Consider the following 18268-nt stretch of genomic DNA (forward strand, 5'->3'; position numbering starts at 1 on the left):
TCCTGTGCAAGCTTCTTCATCTCTCAGTAGCTACTGCAACCTACATCCTTCTGAATCTGCTTAGTGTATTCATCTCTTGGTCTCCCTCTACGATTTTTACCCTCCACGCTGCCCTCCAATACCAAACTGGCGATCCCTTGATGCCTCAGAACATGTCCTACCAACTGATCCCTTCTTCTAGTCAAGTTGTGCCACAAACTTCTCTTCTCCCCAATCCTATTCAATACTTCCTCATTAGTTATGTGATCTACCCATCTAATCTTCAGCATTCTTCTGTAGCACCATATTTCGAAAGCTTCTATTCTCTTCTTGTTCAAACTATTTATTGTCCATGTTTCACTTCCATACATGGCTACACTCCATACAAATACTTTCAGAAACAACTTCCTGACACTTAAATCTATACTCGATGTTAACAAATTTCTCTTCTTCAGAAACGCTTTCCTTGCCATTGCCAGTCTACATTTTATATCCTCTCTACTTTGACCATAATCAGTTATTTTGCTCCCCAAATAGCAAAACTCCTTTACTACTTTAAGTGTGTCATTTCCTAATCTAATTCCCTCAGCATCACCCGACTTAATTCGACCACATTCCATTATCCTTGTTTTGCTTTTGTTGATGTTCATCTTATATCCTCCTTTCAAGACACTGTCCATTCCGTTCAACTGCTCTTCCAAATCCTTTGCTGTCTCTGACAGAATTACAATGTCATCGGCAAACCTTAAAGTTTTTATTTCTTCTCCATGGATTTTAATACCTACTCCGAATTTTTCTTTTGTTTCCTTTATTGCTTGCTCAATATACAGATTGAATAACATCGGGGATAGGCTACAACCCTGTCACACTCCCTTCCCAACCACTGCTTCCCCTTCATGCCCCTCGACTCTTATAATTGCCATCTGGTTTCTGTACAAATTGTCTATAGCCTTTGGCTCCCTGTATTTTACCCCTGCCACCTTTAGAATTTGAAAGAAAGTATTCCAGTCAACATTGTCAAAAGCTTTCTCTAAGTCTACAAATGCTAGGAACGTAGATTTGCCTTTCCTTAATCTAGCTTCTAAGATAAGTCGTAGGGTCAGTATTGCCTCAGGTGTTCCAATATTTCTACGGAATCCAAACTGATCTTCCCGAGGTCGGCTTCTACTAGTTTTTCCATTCGCCTGTAAAGAATTCGTGTTAGTATTTTGCAGACGTGGCTTATTAAACTGATTGTTCGGTAATTTTCACATCTGTCAACACCTGCTTTCTTTGGGATTGGAATTATTATATTATTCTTGAGGTCTGAGGGTATTTCGCCTGTCTCATACATCTTGCTTACCAGATGGTAGAGTTTTGTCAGGACTGGCTCTCCCAAGGCTGTCAGTAGTTCTAATGGAATGTTGTCTACTCCCGGAGCTTTGTTGCGACTCAGGTCTTTCAGTGCTCTGTCAAACTCTTCATGCAGTATCGTATATCCCATTTCATCTTCATCTGCATTTTCTTCCATTTCCATAATATTGACCTCAAGAACACTGCCCTTGTATAGACCCTCTAATAGTCCTTCCACCTTTCTGCTTTCGTTTCTTTCCTTGGATTTTGATGTCACAGTAAACTTATTGTTTTAGTTTCAAAAGGCTTATTTTTTCATTTCTTGATTTTAAGCTCACACTGTTAGCAGATATACAAATGCTTGAAAACTTAAGAACAGTTAGGATGAAACCGTGTCTGTGAGGGATAAAAGTTTCTTACAGTATTGTAACCTAGCATAATTTTTGTACTTGGCAAGCAGTTATTGTTAACGTCTAGGTGTGCTGATGTTCTCCAACTTTTGGAATACATTGTTATGACTTGTTTATTGCAACAAATTAATTTTTCTTTGTTTGAGTAATTGTTCTGGGGACATTATGTTAATCCATGGGTTGCCTAATCAGCAGAGCCATATCACCCACAAACAACTATAAATGGCTTGTTTGTATATTTTTCATCAGTAAATAAAGTTTTTTTATTTTGTTTTTCAAAAACTTATCTTGATTACAGCTCCCTTTATTTCTTCATTAGGCCTACTCCACTATCTTTTTATTTTACAACATCTGATTTCACTGACATTGTAACTTATTTAATTATTTTGTTAATATCTGTTGATGTTCCAAATTAGTATTGTGCTCAGTAATTTAACTTCTGTTCTGCCTCGTTTTACTTGGTAGAGTATATACTTTGTAAAATAAGGTGGGCAAAGTAAAACTGCCCCAGAAAATATTTATAATAAAACTGCCATGGAATAGACTTCTGTTAATGAACATCACAGATGACGATGGAAATGGCTGCTGCTGGTGTCAAAGCAGTGCTGTTCTCAGTTTATCAAACTGTGACACATGCCTAGCAGCCTTTTGAGTTAATTTTGTTTAATTCCCTGCTATTTCAACCACATTGTGACATAATGTTTTCATGTTTAAATGAAATGAATTTACATAGAGTTATTGCATTTAGAAACTCAGTGAAAGATAATCAGTCTGTTTGGATGGTGTGACTCAGAATACTTAACTCGAGATCTATTCATTGTCCTGGAATTCTTGCTGAGAACTGGATTCACATTTTAGTTTCAATCAGTGTGTAACGTGAAAGAACAGGCAGCTAAGCCATTATACTTCTCATTGTAGATTTATTGCACACAGCAACATAGGTGGTGAGTCGAAAGACCTCTGACCAACAGTACCCTAGCGAACTGACTACGGTTCTTTTATATCATCCCAGACATTGTTTTCATGATTGCTGTTACTGATTTTTCTACATTACAATTAAAAGTAACTACATCCAGTTGAACTTACTCATCTCCATTATAGCTCCAAATAGTCTCATCAGTTCTAGACATACAGTTCAGGTAGATTACGATGTTATTTCACAGATTTACATTACATGTGTAAAATAAGCAGTCAGTTTCCTAATCTTCTCCATTACATAAAGATAAGACATCCAATGCTCCTAGCATGTTTTTGGCGAAATCAAACAATGGAAAATTCAGGATGGAATTATGACAATATTATGAAAGGATAGATTTCTTCTCCCCCCATGAACCTTGCTGTTGATCAGAAGGCATACGTGCCTCAGCCCCCCAGGGGGTCCACAACTCTTTTGTGGATACGTGCGTAGCGAGCACGGGACCCCGAGCTAATGTGGCCTTCCTTCCTTTCCGGGCTGCATACCTTCCCTTTCCGCATCCTTCCCCATCCCCCATCTTCGCCCCTCCTCCCCTCACCTCTGGCTCTTTCCTTCCCTTTCTCCTCATCTGGGAGTATGGTTTGTGCCTACGTCCGGAGACGGACCCTCATAAATGTACTGCATTCTTCGCCTTCCTTGCTTTTACGTCTTCTTCCTTCCTTTGTCCTTCTCTTTTCCTTACCTCTTCTCTTTCCCTTTTCTCCGCTGCGGCGTTTGAGACCTCTCTTCTTTCCTTTCCCTTTCTCTTTCTTCCTCCCTGTGCGTGTCTGAAGGCCGACCCACGCCTTTTGTGCGTAGCCGGTGACGGGGTAACGCGTAATTCCCCGCCCCGGGTAGACAGGTAGGACACGTATGTACCCCCTGGTAACGGCCAGGCCCAGGGAGGGGTGATTACCTGAGCTGATACCTTCCGAAAGTGCCGATTGGTCCCTCCGTCCGGTTGTCGGGAGGTGTGACCTGAGGTGTGAACAATCACCTAAGGCGGGAGTGCCCTCAGAGAGGGCCCCCACAAGGGAGGAGCGCGCCATCGGAGACGCCGGTAATCATGGGGGATTCTTCCGCAATGGTTTCCTCACCTTCCACTATGTCTGCTCACGAACGTAAGTATACTGAGTCTCAGCCACAGATGATTCTTCCATCGTTGCCACAGTTCCTTGTTGTTTCTCGGTCTGATGAAGGTCACGACTTCTCCACGGTCAACCCTTTCATTATTCAGAAAGGTGTCGATGCAATTGCAGGTCCTGTAAAGTCTTGTTCCAGATTACGGAATGGCACCCTGTTGTTAGAAACACACAGTGCCCTCCAGGCACAAAATTTGCTGCGTGCTTCACTGCTCCACACCTTCCCTGTCCAGGTGGAACCGCACCGTACCTTAAATTCCTCGCGTGGAGTCGTTTATACACGCTCCCTCGATGGATTGTCTGACGAAGAAATTCAGCACTATCTGTCTGACCAGGGCGTAACGGCAGTTCATAGAGTTATGAAACGGGTTTACACGAACATCATTCCAACCCGCACTGTCTTCTTGACATTTGACAAAGTTCAACTCCCATCGAAAATCAAAGCAGGTTATGAGATAATTTCCGTTCGCCCTTACGTCCCAAACCCTATGCGTTGCTGTCGATGTCAGCGGTTCAATCACACCAGCCAGTCCTGTTCCAATCCGGTCAAATGTGTTATGTGTGGCAAGGATGCCCATGAGGGTGCTTGTCCACCTCCATCCCCTCGCTGCATCAACTGTATGGGTGACCACCCTGCTTCCTCTCGAGATTGCCCCTTTTTAAGGACGAAAAGCTCATCCAGGAAATCAGAGTGAAGGAAAAGGTGTCGACCTTTGCTGCTCGAAAATTATTCGCCAGTCGACAGCCCACCGTGCCCCAGACAGGAAAATGCAGCACTGTCCTTGCTTCTTCTCGGCCAACAAAGGAGGCGGCCATGCAGACTTGCGACCTCACCTTTAGTACCACGGTCGTCAGATCGGCCAGCGCAAAGATCGCGCGTTCAACCTCACCACTTTCGCCTGCCCACTCTATGGCTCACCCTTCGTCGGGTTCTGCTAAATCTCGAGCCCAAAAGTCAGACGCCAAGTCTTCGAAAAAAGAGCATACTCGTGAAGAGTTTTTACGTACCGCAACTTCACAACCATCGGTTCCTCCTTCATCTAAACATCATACTTCCAAGAAGGCTACAAAGAAAGCCAGTTCCTCTCCTTCTCCGCCAAGGCGTGTCCCATTTACAGCACCACCTGGCGGAAATCGCCCTCGGCCGTCTTCTGTGTCGCCGAGGCGCACTGCTGGTGGCCGGTCAACCGGCCGATCGCTGGTGGCAGGGGCTGCTCCTGACCAACCTATGGATCAGGATCTTCTGCCTTCGGCTGAATGCCATTCCATGCTGTCGGTCGCAAGCTCTGAGCAGTCGTTGAGTTGACAGCACCCTTGGTCACATCCCTCCATTTTCTGTTCCCCCTATGTCCATTATCCACTGGAATATCCACGGCATTCGAGCCAATCGGGATGAATTGTCGGTCCTCTTACGATCCTACTCGCCGGTCATCTTCTGTCTTCAGGAAACAAAGCTGCGTCCCCATGACCGCTTTGTTCTCCCTCATTTTCAGTCCGTCCGATATGACCTCCCCTCTGTTGAAGGCACTCCAGCCCATGGAGGACTCATGATTCTTCTCCATGATACTCTCCATTATCACCCAATCCCCTTAAACAGTTCCTTCCAAGCTGTCGCCATCCGTCTTTCCCTCTCTGGATACACGTTCTCTCTTTGTACTGTATACATTCCATCATCCACACCAATGGCACGAGCTGATCTCCTTCATCTTCTTGGTCAGCTTCCACCTCCCTATTTGCTGGTTGGGGACTTCAATGCCCACCACCCGCTTTGGGGATCTCCACATCCTTGTCCACATGGCTCTCTATTGCTAGACGTCTTCCACCAAGCGGATCTAGTTTGCCTCAACACTGGGGTCCCCACATTTTTGTCTGCCTCCACAACAAATTTATCTCATTTGGACCTTGCGGTCGGTACTGTTCCGCTAGCTCGGCGCTTCGAATGGTTCGCCCTTGATGATACACACTCGAGTGACCACTTTCCATGTGTCCTTAGACTGCAGCCTCCACTGCCATATATGCGCTCGCGACGCTGGAAATTTGCCCAAGCCGATTGGACACTTTTTTCGTCTCTAGCGACATTCGATGACCGTCGCTTTCCCAGCGTCGACGATGAAGTCACACGTATTACCGACGTTATTCTTACAGCTGCAGAACGATCAATACCACGCACCTTCGAATTGCCCCGGTGCCCCCCAGTTCCTTGGTGGAACGAGGCATGCCGTGGCGCACTACGTGAGCGGTGACGTGCTCTTCGCATTTTCCGTCACCATCCTACTTTGGCCAACTGTATCTGCTATAAGCAGCTCCGTGCGCGATGCCGTCGCGTCATCCGCGATAGCAAGAAGGCAAGCTGGAAATTCTTTATTAGCTCATTTAACACCTTCACTGCCTCCTCGGAAGTTTGGAGTCGGCTTCGACGGTTCTCAGGCGCGCCTAGTTTCTCCCCGGTCTCTGAGCTCACTGTCGCGCATGATACCATAGTGGACCCCATCGCAATTTCTAACTCGTTGGGTCAGCACTTTGCTGAGATTTCGAGCTCTTCCAATTACCCGCCAGCGTTTCTCCCGAAGAAACGTGCAGCGGAAGTGCGACATCTTGCTTTCTCCTCTCAAAATCACGAAAGCTACAATACTGTTTTCTCCATGCGGAACTCCAACATGCCCTCTCTTCTTCTCGCTCCTCCGCCCCAGGACCGGATGGTATCCATGTCCAAATGTTGCTGCATTTATCAACCCATAGTCTGTGTTACCTCCTTCGCCTTTATAATCGAATTTGGACCGACAGTACCTTTTCCAGACGGTGACGGGAAGCTGTTGTCGTTCCCGTTCCGAAACCTGGAAAGGACAAACATCTCCCCTCTAGCTATCGCCCCATTTCTCTCACGAGTAGTGTCTGTAAGGTTTTGGAGCGTATGGTGAATTACCGTTTAGCTTGGTGGCTGGAATCCCGCAGTCTTTTAACACCAGCCCAATGCGGATTTCGGAAGCATCGTTCTGCAGTTGACCATCTTGTTGCTCTCTCCACTTATATCATGAACAATTTTCTCCGGAAACGCCAAACGGTAGCAATATTTTTCGATCTGGAGAGAGCATACGTTACCTGTTGGAGGACAGGGCTTTCGAGGCCGGCTGCCCCTTTTTCTTCGCGAATTTATGGTAGAGCGCACTTTTAGGGTGCGGGTGAACACTACTCTCTCCCGTACTTTCTCCCAAGAAAACGGGGTACCCCAGGGATCCGTGCTGAGTGTTGTACTGTTTGCCATCGCCATAAATCCAATTATGGATTGTCTCCTTCCTGATGTCTCGGGCTCCCTCTTTGTGGACGATTTTGCGATCTACTACAGCTCTCAACGGACCAGCCTTCTTGAACGACGTCTTCAAGGATGTCTCGATCGCCTCCACTCGTGGAGCATCGAAACCGGCTTCCGTTTCTCACCCAGTAAGACCGTTTGTGTCAATTTTTGGCGACGTAAGGAGTTTCTTCCGCCCGCCTTACATCTAGGTCCTGTCAACATTCCATTTTCAGACGTCGCTAAATTCTTGGGTCTTATGTTTGACAGAAAACTATGCTGGTCCTCCCACGTTTCCTATCTTTCGGCTCGCTGTCTGCGATCGCTTAACACCCTCTGTGTCCTGAATGGTACCTCCTGGGGAGCGGACCGAGTGGTCCTTCGCCTCTATCGCGCCTTAGTGCGCTCGAAATTGGATTATGGAAGCATAGTCTACTCCTCTGCTCGGCCGTCTATTCTTCGGCGTCTCGACTCTATCCACCACCGTGGATTACGTTTAGTGTCTGGAGCTTTTTACACTAGCCCTGTGGAAAGACTTTATGCTGAGACTGCTGAACCTCCACTGTCCAATCGTCGAGCAGTCCTCCTGAGTTGTTATGCTAGCCATCTGTCTTCCATGCCTGCTAATCCAGCCCATGACATTTTTTTCGACGCCTCCTTTGATGTAGGGTATGCAGGCCGCTCCTCCTCCCTACTACCCCCGGGAGTCCGCTTCCGTCAACTGCTCCATTCTCTTTCCTTCCGCTTTCCTAAAACCTTCTTGACAACTTGGGGTACAGCACCGCCTTGGCTCCGTCCCCGGATCTGCCTGCTCCGTGACCTTTGTCAATTTCCCAAGGATGGTACCCCTACACTTGTTTATCGTCGGGCATTTGCTGCTCTATGTGCACAAATGACGGACGCCACATTTATTTACACCGACGGCTCGAAAACATCGTTAGGTGTAGGGAGTGCCTATATTGTTGGCGACACCCCAAATCGCTTTCGGCTTCCCGACCAGTGTTCGGTTTATACTGCGGAGCTTTACGCTGTTCTCCAGGCTGTCCACTACATCCGCCGCCATCAGCGGATACAGTACGTTATCTGCTCAGATTCTCTCAGCTCTCTCCTCAGTCTCCAAGCTCTTTACCCTGTGCACCCTCTGGTCCACCAGATTCAGGACTGTCTGCGCTTTCTCCACCTGGGGGGCGTCTCGGTGGCGTTCCTCTGGCTCCCGGGACACGCTGGTATCTGTGGGAATGAGGCGGCCGATATAGCGGCCAAGGCTGCAGTCTCTCTTCCTCGGCCAGCTATTCAGTCGCTTCCCTTCACCGATCTACGGAGTGGTTTATGTCGCAAAGTTGCTTATTTATGGCATGCGCATTGGTCAACACTTTCCCGTAATAAATTGCGGGAAGTGAAAGCCCTTCCTTGCGCTTGGACCTCTTCCTCCCGAACGCGTCGTCGGGAGGAGGTAATTTTAGCTAGACTCCGGATAGGGCACTGTCTTTTTAGCCATCGACATCTTTTAAGCGTCGATCCTCCCCCACTCTGTCCCCACTGCTTTCAGCTGTGGACGGTAAGACACCTTTTAATTGAATGCCCCTATTTTAATCCGTTACGCTCCCGTCTACAGCTATCGCCTGATCTATCGTCGATTTTAGCAGATGACACGCGCTCAGCCGACCGCGTTCTCCAGTTTATTAGTGACAGTGAAATGACGTCAGTCATTTGAAGCTTTTTTTGGGGACAACCACCCCCTTTCTGTAGTGGATTTTTAAGCATTTCTTCTATTTTTAGTTTCTCCAATTTTATGACTTTGTTCCCATTGCTGCTGGTTTTCAATTTCGGTTTTAACTGTCTTAAGTCACGGGCTGGGCGCTAACGACCATAGAAGTTCTGCGCCCTAAAAAAAAAAAAAAAAAAAAAAAAACAATACGTGCCTCAGCAAAACAGATAGCTGTACTGCAGGTGCAACCACAATGGAGGGGTATCTGTTAAGCAGTCAGACAAATGTGTGGTTCCTCAAAGGGGGCAGCAGCCTTTTCAGTAGTTGCAGGGGCAACAGTCTGGATGATTGACTGATCTGGCCTTGTAACATCAATCAAAACGACCTTGCTGTGCTGGTACTGTGAACGGATGAAAGCAAGGTGAAACTACAGCCATAATTTTTTCCAAGAGCATGCAGCTTTGCTGTATGGTTAAATGATGAATTGCGTCCTCTTGGGTAAAATATTCCGGAGGTAAAATAGCCCCCATTCAGATCTCCAGGCAGGGCTACTCGGGAGGACGTCGTTATCAGGAGAAAGAAAACTGGTGTCTGTGGATCGGAGAGTGGAATCTCAGATTCCTTAATTGGGCAGGTAGGTTAGAAAGTTTAAAAAGGGAAATGGACAGGTTAAAGTTAGATGTAGTGGGAATTAGTGAAGTTTGGTGGCAGGAGAACAATACCTCTGATCAGGTGAATACAGGGTTATAAATACAAAATCAAATAGGGGTAATACAGGATTAGGTTTAATAATGAATGACAAAATACAAGGTGTACAACTTTGCTTCCGCCACTTTTTCCCATCATTTGAGTCTTTAATGAAACAAATTGGTTACACATGTATCATTCAAAGTATTTTCTATCGCTGGCCATTACTTTCTCCCATCTTTTGGGCAGTGTATGAATCGCACATTGAAAAAATTGAAGCGATCCATGAATCGACCCAGTTTGTAACTTCTTCATGAGATTGGAGGTGTTGGTCAGCCAGCCCATGTGCCACTGATCTAAACAGGTGATAGTCGGAGAGAGCAATGTCTGGAGAATATGGAAAGTGGGGTAGGACTTCCCATTTTAACATTTCCAAGTACGTTTTGACCTCTTTTTTTACAACAGGGGGTCGAGTGCTGTCGTGCTGCAAAATCACTTTATAGTGCCTCTCTCTGTTTTGTGACCATTTGTCTTTTAATGCTCTGCTCAAACACATTAATTGTGTTCGATAACGAGCACCTGTGATTGTTTCACATTGTTTTAATACCTCATAGTACACGACGCTGAGCTGGTCCCACCAAATGCAGAGCATGATCGTGGAGCCATGAATATTCGGTTTGGCAGTCAACATGGAAGCATGGCCACGATATCCCCATGATTTTTTGCATTTAGGGTTATCGTAATGAACCCCTTTTTTGTCCTCGATCACAATGTGATGCAGAAATACCTTCTGTTTTTGCCTCTGAAGCAACTGTTCACAAACTCACAAACATCGTTCAATGTCTCTTGGTTTCAGCTCACAAGAGACCCAAGTTCCTTCTTTCTGAATCATGCCCATAGTGTTGAGATATTTTGAAATGGCTTGATGTGTCACTCCCACTAATCATGCCAGTTTTTCTTGAGTTTGATGCGAGTCTTCACTCAGCAATGTCTCCAATTCTGCATCTTCGAAAACATTCTCTCTTCCACCATGATGCCGGTCTACAGCATTAAAATCACCATTCTTGAAGCGTTGAAACCACTCACTACATGTTCTTTCACTAATATCGTCCTTACCATATGTACTTGAGAGCATTCAATGAGACTTGGCGCCTGTTTTCTTCATATTGAAACAAAACAGTAGCAACTGCCGCAAATGACGCGATTTAGGCTTGTAAACTGACAGGCAGCAGAGGATCAAGTATGTAAAAAGATGAGGGTTAGTAGAAATCCTTGGGTAACAGAAGAGATACTGAATTTAATTGATTTGAGGAGAAAATATAAAAATGCAGAAAATGAAGCAGGCAAAAAGGAATACAAAGTCTCAAAAATGAGATCGACAGGAAGTGCAAAATGACTAAGCAGATATGGCTAGAGGACAAATGTAAGGATGTAGAGGGATATATCATTAGGGGTAAGATAGATACTGCCTCCACTTGTATGGACATCAAGAGCTCTGATGGAAAACCAGTCCTAAGGAAAGAAGGGAAAGCAGAAAGGTGGAAGGAGTATATAGAGGGTCTACACAAGGGTGATGTACTTGACGGCAATATTGTGGAAAGGGAAGAGGATGTAGATGAGGATGAAATGGGAGATATTGTACTGCGTGAAGAATTTGACAGAGCACTGAAAGACCTGAGTCGAAACAATGCCCCGGGAGTAGACAGCATTCCATTAGAACTACTGATAGCCTTGGGAGAGCCAGCTATGACAAAACTCTTCCATCTGGTGAGCAAGATGTATGAGACAGGTGAAATACCCTCAGACTTCAAAAAGGATTAAATTATTCCAATCTGGAAGAAAGGATATTGCAGAGCCCAGGCTGTGGCTAAGCCATGTCTCCGCAATATCCTTTCTTCCAGGAGTGCTAGTTCTGCAAGGTTCACAGAAGAGCTTCTGCGAAGTTTGGAAGGTAGGAGACAAGGTACTGGCAGAATTGAAGCTGTAAGGACGGGTCATGAGTTGTGCATGGGTAGCTCAGTGGTAGTGCACTTACCCGCGAACGGCAAAGGTCCCGAGTTCGAATCTCAGTGCGGCACACAGTTTTAATCTGCCAGGAAGTTTCATATCAGTGCACACTCCGCTGCAGAGTGAAAATTTCATTCTGCATTTAGAAATATATTGGCAAGGGTACCTGGTGATAAACAATTGAATGTAATTTGATGCACTCTTTGCGTGATGTGTTTCTTTTATATAAGAGCAGTGTTGAAGCTATTTGATCAAACACTTTAACTGATGATAAAAATATACATTGCTAGGTTGCGCTAGTGGGGGGCATTTGGGGGGGGGGGACATTTAATACTGACATGAAGGTAATTCTCCTTCATTTTAAAAAATCTGACCATATAATTGTAGATTTGTTTGACTCCCCATGAGAGAAAAGAAATTTGTTCTCCTGTGTGTAGAACTTCATCGCACCAGTAAAAAAATTACTTTTCATGCCTTTATAAAAATATTAATAAATGCAATGTACTGAACATTTTTTCAGTTTATTTGCAGTGCAAGCAACCTGAAAATTGGAAAAAAGTTTCTGCACAGGGACTAGAGTCCACAAACCTCTGAGTACTGTTCTGTACTCATTCCCTCATGCTAACCTGTGCCTGGACACAGAGCAATCATAAATGGCATATGCTTCACCGAACCTACATCGTAAATGCTATTTTTCATGAATTGTTGGCCATCTGGAGCTCCCACATCTGTCACTTTCATTTCTGGCTAAGTCTTGCGTAATTCACCAATTTGGACAAAATTGGTAATGGCATTGTGAGTAGGCATGGTTCCTTTGTAAAACACGGATATCCCCTTACAGATTTGATGGCTCCAATTGTTACTTAACTGCACTGTCTATGTACATAGCCACAAAGTCCTTCCAGACCACCATATTCCCTTGTCGAATAGACACAGAAGACTCTCATGAATGGTCTGTCTAGTGTCCTGATATCAACCTGTGTGCAATCCATCCTCTTCAAGCTACACCCAGCCTTTCTGAATCCTCTTACTCAATCATTCTCAGGAACATCCACTTGGAAGGCCCAGTGCTGATAACTGCAGCAATCCCCTTTAGTTTAATGTGAAATCTGATGTGTGACAACTTGATTTTTTGTATACAAAGTTGTGCCAGATTACCTTATTGAAAGTGCCAGGGCAAATCCATAGAGCCAGTTGAGTGTAATACATTCCCCCAAGTTGTACAGAAGGTGGTCATAATTTCCAAATGTGACAAGCGAAAATTCTGACTTACTTGTCCCTATTTGAATGAAATGCGGTACATTTGAATTCAATTTTTAGTTCTCTATTTCATTGTAATAACTATGCTTATGTAATATCTGTTGTTTTTTTTTTTCAGTGGATCAGTGATCCTACATTGTTTATGCCAGTTGATGGACTCTTATTTTTAGTGATCTCTTGTTTGATTTCTCATTATGACCCAGCATTTATCATGTTGTTTTTCATTCTCTGTTCTTGACATTTGTGATATGTTTTTTCTATTTCATTTTCAGGTGTTGTTCATTATATAAAACATGCAGTTTGTGCCTGGTTATCAGAACCTTGACAACAGCATGTTTGGTGAAATATCTCCTCCTCCACACCATACTAGTCTTCCATCATCAACATGGCTGCATGTGCCTCCAATGCATATGCCATGGGGGACACCACTATCTGATCAGCCCAGCATTGTCAGGTATTACTTGAAAATATACAGTTTCAATCTGTGTATTAAAAGTTTCACAATGGGAAGTTATACATTTGGTACATATACATCACAGAGTATGTAAAAATACACGAATGTTTGTGATCTTTGTGAATCGGAGATTTTTCAGTAGGAATATATAGATTATTTTAAAGTGACAGAAAAAGAGAAAAATAACCCCTTCAGTAAATAATGGATGTTGTCATATGTCATGTTCTATAGAAGTGTGTAAGATACTGCCTCTTTAATAATTTAATAAAAATATATTGTCAGATTAATGTTGCGCATCATTACTTGAATTTTGACATATTGGCTGGTAAAAGTGGACAGTGGTAGGATTAACAATTGTAAAAAGTCTTTTAGAGTGAATGAAAGTGTAAATATGTATAGCTCTCAATGTTAATTTTGCGAAAGTGGACATTGTGTCTTGGGAGATGATCTGGGATATCTTTGGGAGAAGATCTGGGATATCCTATTGTAAAACAGATTGTTAATTATCTGTATAGAGGGCTTCTTTTTTTTCAGTTTTGGTGTATATGAACCATCCTCTAGTTTGATTGTGTCGATTACAAAGAGTAAGCGCTCTAACTTATTAGTAAAATTTAGATGCCAAGTCAGAGGAAAAAAAAAAAAAAAAAAAAAGATTTGAGGTCTAGATTGTGCCTCCATAGCCTGGCAAAGACCTCATCTAGATAAAGCTTTTTCTATGCTGTGGGATAGAATTTCTTTCAGTTAGTCTTTGACCAGTGAACACACCCCCCCCCCCCCCCTTTATTTCCTCAATCCATTAGAGAATAGAACTATCATGTAAAAAATAGAAAAGCTAGTTTTTCATGCATCTCAGTGTTTATGACACCATCTCCTGAACTGTATGTTGAACAATGACATAATTTTGCAGGTATGGTCAGTGGTATAAGGGAAACTGTCTGCAAAATTTATTGTGAATGGAGTTGGCAATAAAACAAGCAATAAATTAGGTGTAAAACATCATGCCTGAAGCTGAAGTTTCAGTGTATGAACAGTGAAAATGTGGTAAACAACAAACTTTCATTATTTTGTAGGTGATGTCAGAGAAAAAAAGTTTTGAAAAGGTTTGAAATTACACCTAGATTAGATTAGATTAATACTAGTTCCATGGATCATGAATACGATATTTCATAATGATGCAGAACGAGTCAAATTTTCCAGTACATGACATAATTAAGTTAATTTAACAACATAATTAAGTTAATATAATAACTTTTTTTAAATTTTTTTTATTAATTTATTCTGAAAATTCCTCTATGGAGTAGAAGGAGTTGTCATTCAGAAATTCTTTTAATTTCTTCTTAAATACTTGTTGGTTATCTGTCAGAATTTTGATACTATTTGGTAAGTGACCAAAGACTTTAGTGGCAGTATAATTCACCCCTTTCTGTGCCAAAGTTAGATTTAATCTTGAATAGTATTGTAGTTATGCACACTGCTATTACTTTTGAATTGGGTTTGGTTGTTAATAACAAATTTCATAAGAGAGTATATATACTGAGAAGCTACTGTGAATATCCCTAGATCCTTAAATAAATGTCTGCAGGATGATCTAGGGTGGACTCCAGCTATTATTCTGATTACACGCTTTTGTGCAATAAATACTTTATTCCTTAGTGATGAATTACCCCAAAATATGATGCCATATGCAAGCAATGAGTGAAAATAGGCATAGTAAGCTAATTTACTAAGATGTTTATCACCAAAATTTGCAATGACTCTTATTGCATAAGTAGCTGAACTCAAACGTTTCAGCAGATCATCAATGTGTTTCTTCCAATTTAATCTCTCATCAGTGGACACACCTAAAAGTTTTTAATATTCTACCTTAGCTATATGCTTCTGATTAAGGTCTATATTTATTAATGGCATCATACCATTTACTGTGTCTTATCAAAATTCAGTGAGAGTCTGTTTACAAGGAACCACTTAGTAATTTTCTGAAAGACATTATTGACAATTTCATCAGTTAATTCTTGTTTCTCAGGTGTGATTACTATACTTGTATCATCAGCAAAGAGAACTAACTTTGCCTCTTCATGAATAAAGAATGGCAAGTCATTAATATATATTAAGAACAACAAATGACCCAAGACCGACCCTTGTGGAACCCCATTCTTGATAGTTCCCCAGTTTGAGGAATCTGCTGATCTTTGCATATTATGAGAACTGCCTATTTCAACTTTGTGCACTAGTTATTGGAAGTCGCTAAGTGGTTTCATTCTTGAATACTACCTGAATACAGCCTGTATAATTTGTACACCATGAGTTATGCTGCCTCAAGACATACAAAGTTTGTACCTTTGCGAAGTTGACCAATGAAATACGAAATATTTGTGATGTAAAATGCCTGGGCATTTGTAAGTTGGAGCAAATTCCCAGGATAAATGTCTGGACAAATGCCCAAAAATGATAAAAGCTCAGGAAATTATGCATTTTAAAGATTAAGTGATACACAGTACTTATAAAAAAATTTAAGCTGATATTTTTTATTGGAAAAGATGTTTTGCAACACTGCTTCTTTATTGATTGGGTAACCAAGCTGAAAAAGCTGCTTTAGAGTTAGGGGAGAGTTATTAGGGGAAATAAATTGGACTGAAAACATAACTTTTTTTTACAACTTTAATGAGGTCAATTCTATGGGTAGTAAAAACCAACCCTCAAGTTTAAAAGTAATTTTTAAAATAAAGTATAGTTTGTATTATGTGGTTGGCCTGTAGGTAATATTTTTACTCATACAATATTACTGAAAAAAAAAATTAAGAAGTTGTTCTCAATCACTGTACCTAACTCAAGCACTTTTCTCAAATTCTGAGGGCACCCGAAACACTTTTTAATATGCTTTTCCATTTTGTTGGAATGTGACTGTTTGCATTATAACACAGTGACCAGGTTATGTTGCTTCTCACTCAACCATATAGACTTGAATGACTGTCAGTGAGTCAAACCACTGTTGCCAATTACAGCTAAATAAATAACCTATAGAATTGCATGAATTACCTTAGATTACCAGCCACTCACTCAAAATTTCATCTACGTAATTGCAATAACAATAATATTGTTACATTCCATCCTGGATTTTCCATTGTTTGGTAATTGCAGTAACAGCAATAGCACTAATATTTGCTTAGAATAACTGCAAGCAGAGTTTTTTTTTGTTGCAGTCACAATAAGTAAATGAAGAAAGGAGCAGAACAGAAAACTATGTGTGTGTGTGTGTGTGTGTGTGTGTGTGTGTGTGTGGAGAGAGACTAAGAGTGAAGAGTAGAACTTGTAAAGATAAAAAGGACCCTATAAATCATAAGCAGCTGTCAGCAACACACACCGTTCCTTGGTACAGCAACTTCTCTCTTCTTTCCTTTCATTCTTAGTAATAAAGGAAAGTGTAAACATTTATCAACTTTTAATATAAGGAGTATCTTCCCATTCCCCTATGTTAATTGGTAAATTATACATTCTAGCAGTAAAATCTACTTTTTTATAAATGCTCAGATTTTGGGTATTTAAAACTGCTTTGGGCAAATTCCCGGGCGAATGCTCATTTGCCCGGCACACTTCACTATGAAATACTGAAACTCAAATTTTTGTTGCCTGTTGAAGCTATTAGATAAGCAACCTGCAACTGAGAATGATATCTTCAGCTGTTTAGTAATAGACAAATGCAGCGTCAATGAGATTAAAGTTCAGAATTTTGAAGACATGCGTAACTGGTTTGTAAAAGCTTTCTTTACTCATACTCGAGATGTATTCATGTGGAGCTGATTGAACTCTAACGTAAATAGAACATTTTATGCAAGGAATTCATTAAGAAGTGTACTGTTTTTCTGTACTGTTATTCTAGCCATCTGCATCAATATAGCATGTTTATTTTTCCCCACATAATGTCATATTGGAAATTAAAGCTGTGTGTAAACTGTAAGTCAAGTAGTACACTTATTAGTGGTGAAAATACGATTATTATATGTTTTTTTTCTCTAAAAGAATTTTTTTAGGATGTACTCATTTCTGAACATCTTGGGCCAATTTGTAATCCCTCCAAAAATTAAAATTTTCAAGTACTGAAAAATCTGTAGCCACATATTCCATGAGTCACATTGCAAGATATGTTGCAATGGTATGGAACAAGTCAGTTTACAGAATATTAACTTAAATGGTATTTAAATATTGCTACATGGTAACCATTTACAGACAAGGTCACGCAACAGAGAACAGTATTTAAATTAATAACCCAAATAAGTATGTAAAAGTTTTGCATTAAGTAAATTACAAATGTGTAAATAAAAATTTGTCTGCGGAATGGAAGGAGCATTCCAGAAGGAACTTCATCAGATTACTTCCAAATTTAGCATTTCTAGCTGTCAGGTATTTAATATTATTGGGTAAGCGAGCAATCATTTTAGTAGCATTATTATTCACCTGTCTCAAGTGAGCTAAAGTTTGTTTTAAAAGTAGTGATGATGCTAACTGTTTTCTTTTAGTATCGTGCTTGTCAAAGTCCTCATTGTTTCTTAAGTGTAATTGGCTATTTGCAACAAATTCCATGAGAGAACAAATGTGCTGTGATGCTGTAGTTAAAATAGTTAACTCTGTAAACAGTAGTTTTCAAGATGACCCAGTATGAGCATAAAATATTATTCTTATGCTACACTTTTGTCCAATGCAGACTTTTTCCTTAAAGATGAGTTGCATCAGAAAAAATTCCACATGACATTACTGAATGAAAATGAGTAAGGGTTATTGAATTGTATTTGTCCAAGGCCTGAAGGCTTGCGATAACATGAAGTGCAAAGGTAGCTGAACTAGTTGTTTTGTTAAATAACTCTAAACTAACTAACTAACTCTCTCTCTCTCCCTCACTTTCGGAGGCAGAAGGGGTGGGGGGTGGGGGGGTTGTGTCCGAGCCTCAATCTCTAAAAATGAAACCCTTATAGGATAACCTTGTTGGCCGCCTGTCTGTCTGTCTGTCTGTCTGTCTGTCCATTCGTCTGTTAGGAACCATTTTTCTCAGG

General features: G+C 41.7%; 1 protein-coding gene across 1 annotated transcript in view; it reads left to right on the forward strand.

Annotated features, from left to right (window-relative positions):
• Window positions 1-18268, forward strand: part of LOC126100582 (regulatory protein zeste-like) — a 105757-nt gene that overhangs the window by 6047 nt on the left and 81442 nt on the right. Inside the window, exon 2 of the mRNA XM_049911204.1 lies at window positions 13042-13223. Coding sequence (XP_049767161.1) covers window positions 13063-13223 — 161 coding nt within the window. The 5' untranslated portion in view covers window positions 13042-13062. The remainder of the gene's footprint in view (window positions 1-13041; window positions 13224-18268) is intronic.

This window comes from Schistocerca cancellata, chromosome 9 (genome assembly GCF_023864275.1).
Source record: "Schistocerca cancellata isolate TAMUIC-IGC-003103 chromosome 9, iqSchCanc2.1, whole genome shotgun sequence".
Lineage (NCBI taxonomy): Eukaryota > Metazoa > Arthropoda > Insecta > Orthoptera > Acrididae > Schistocerca > Schistocerca cancellata.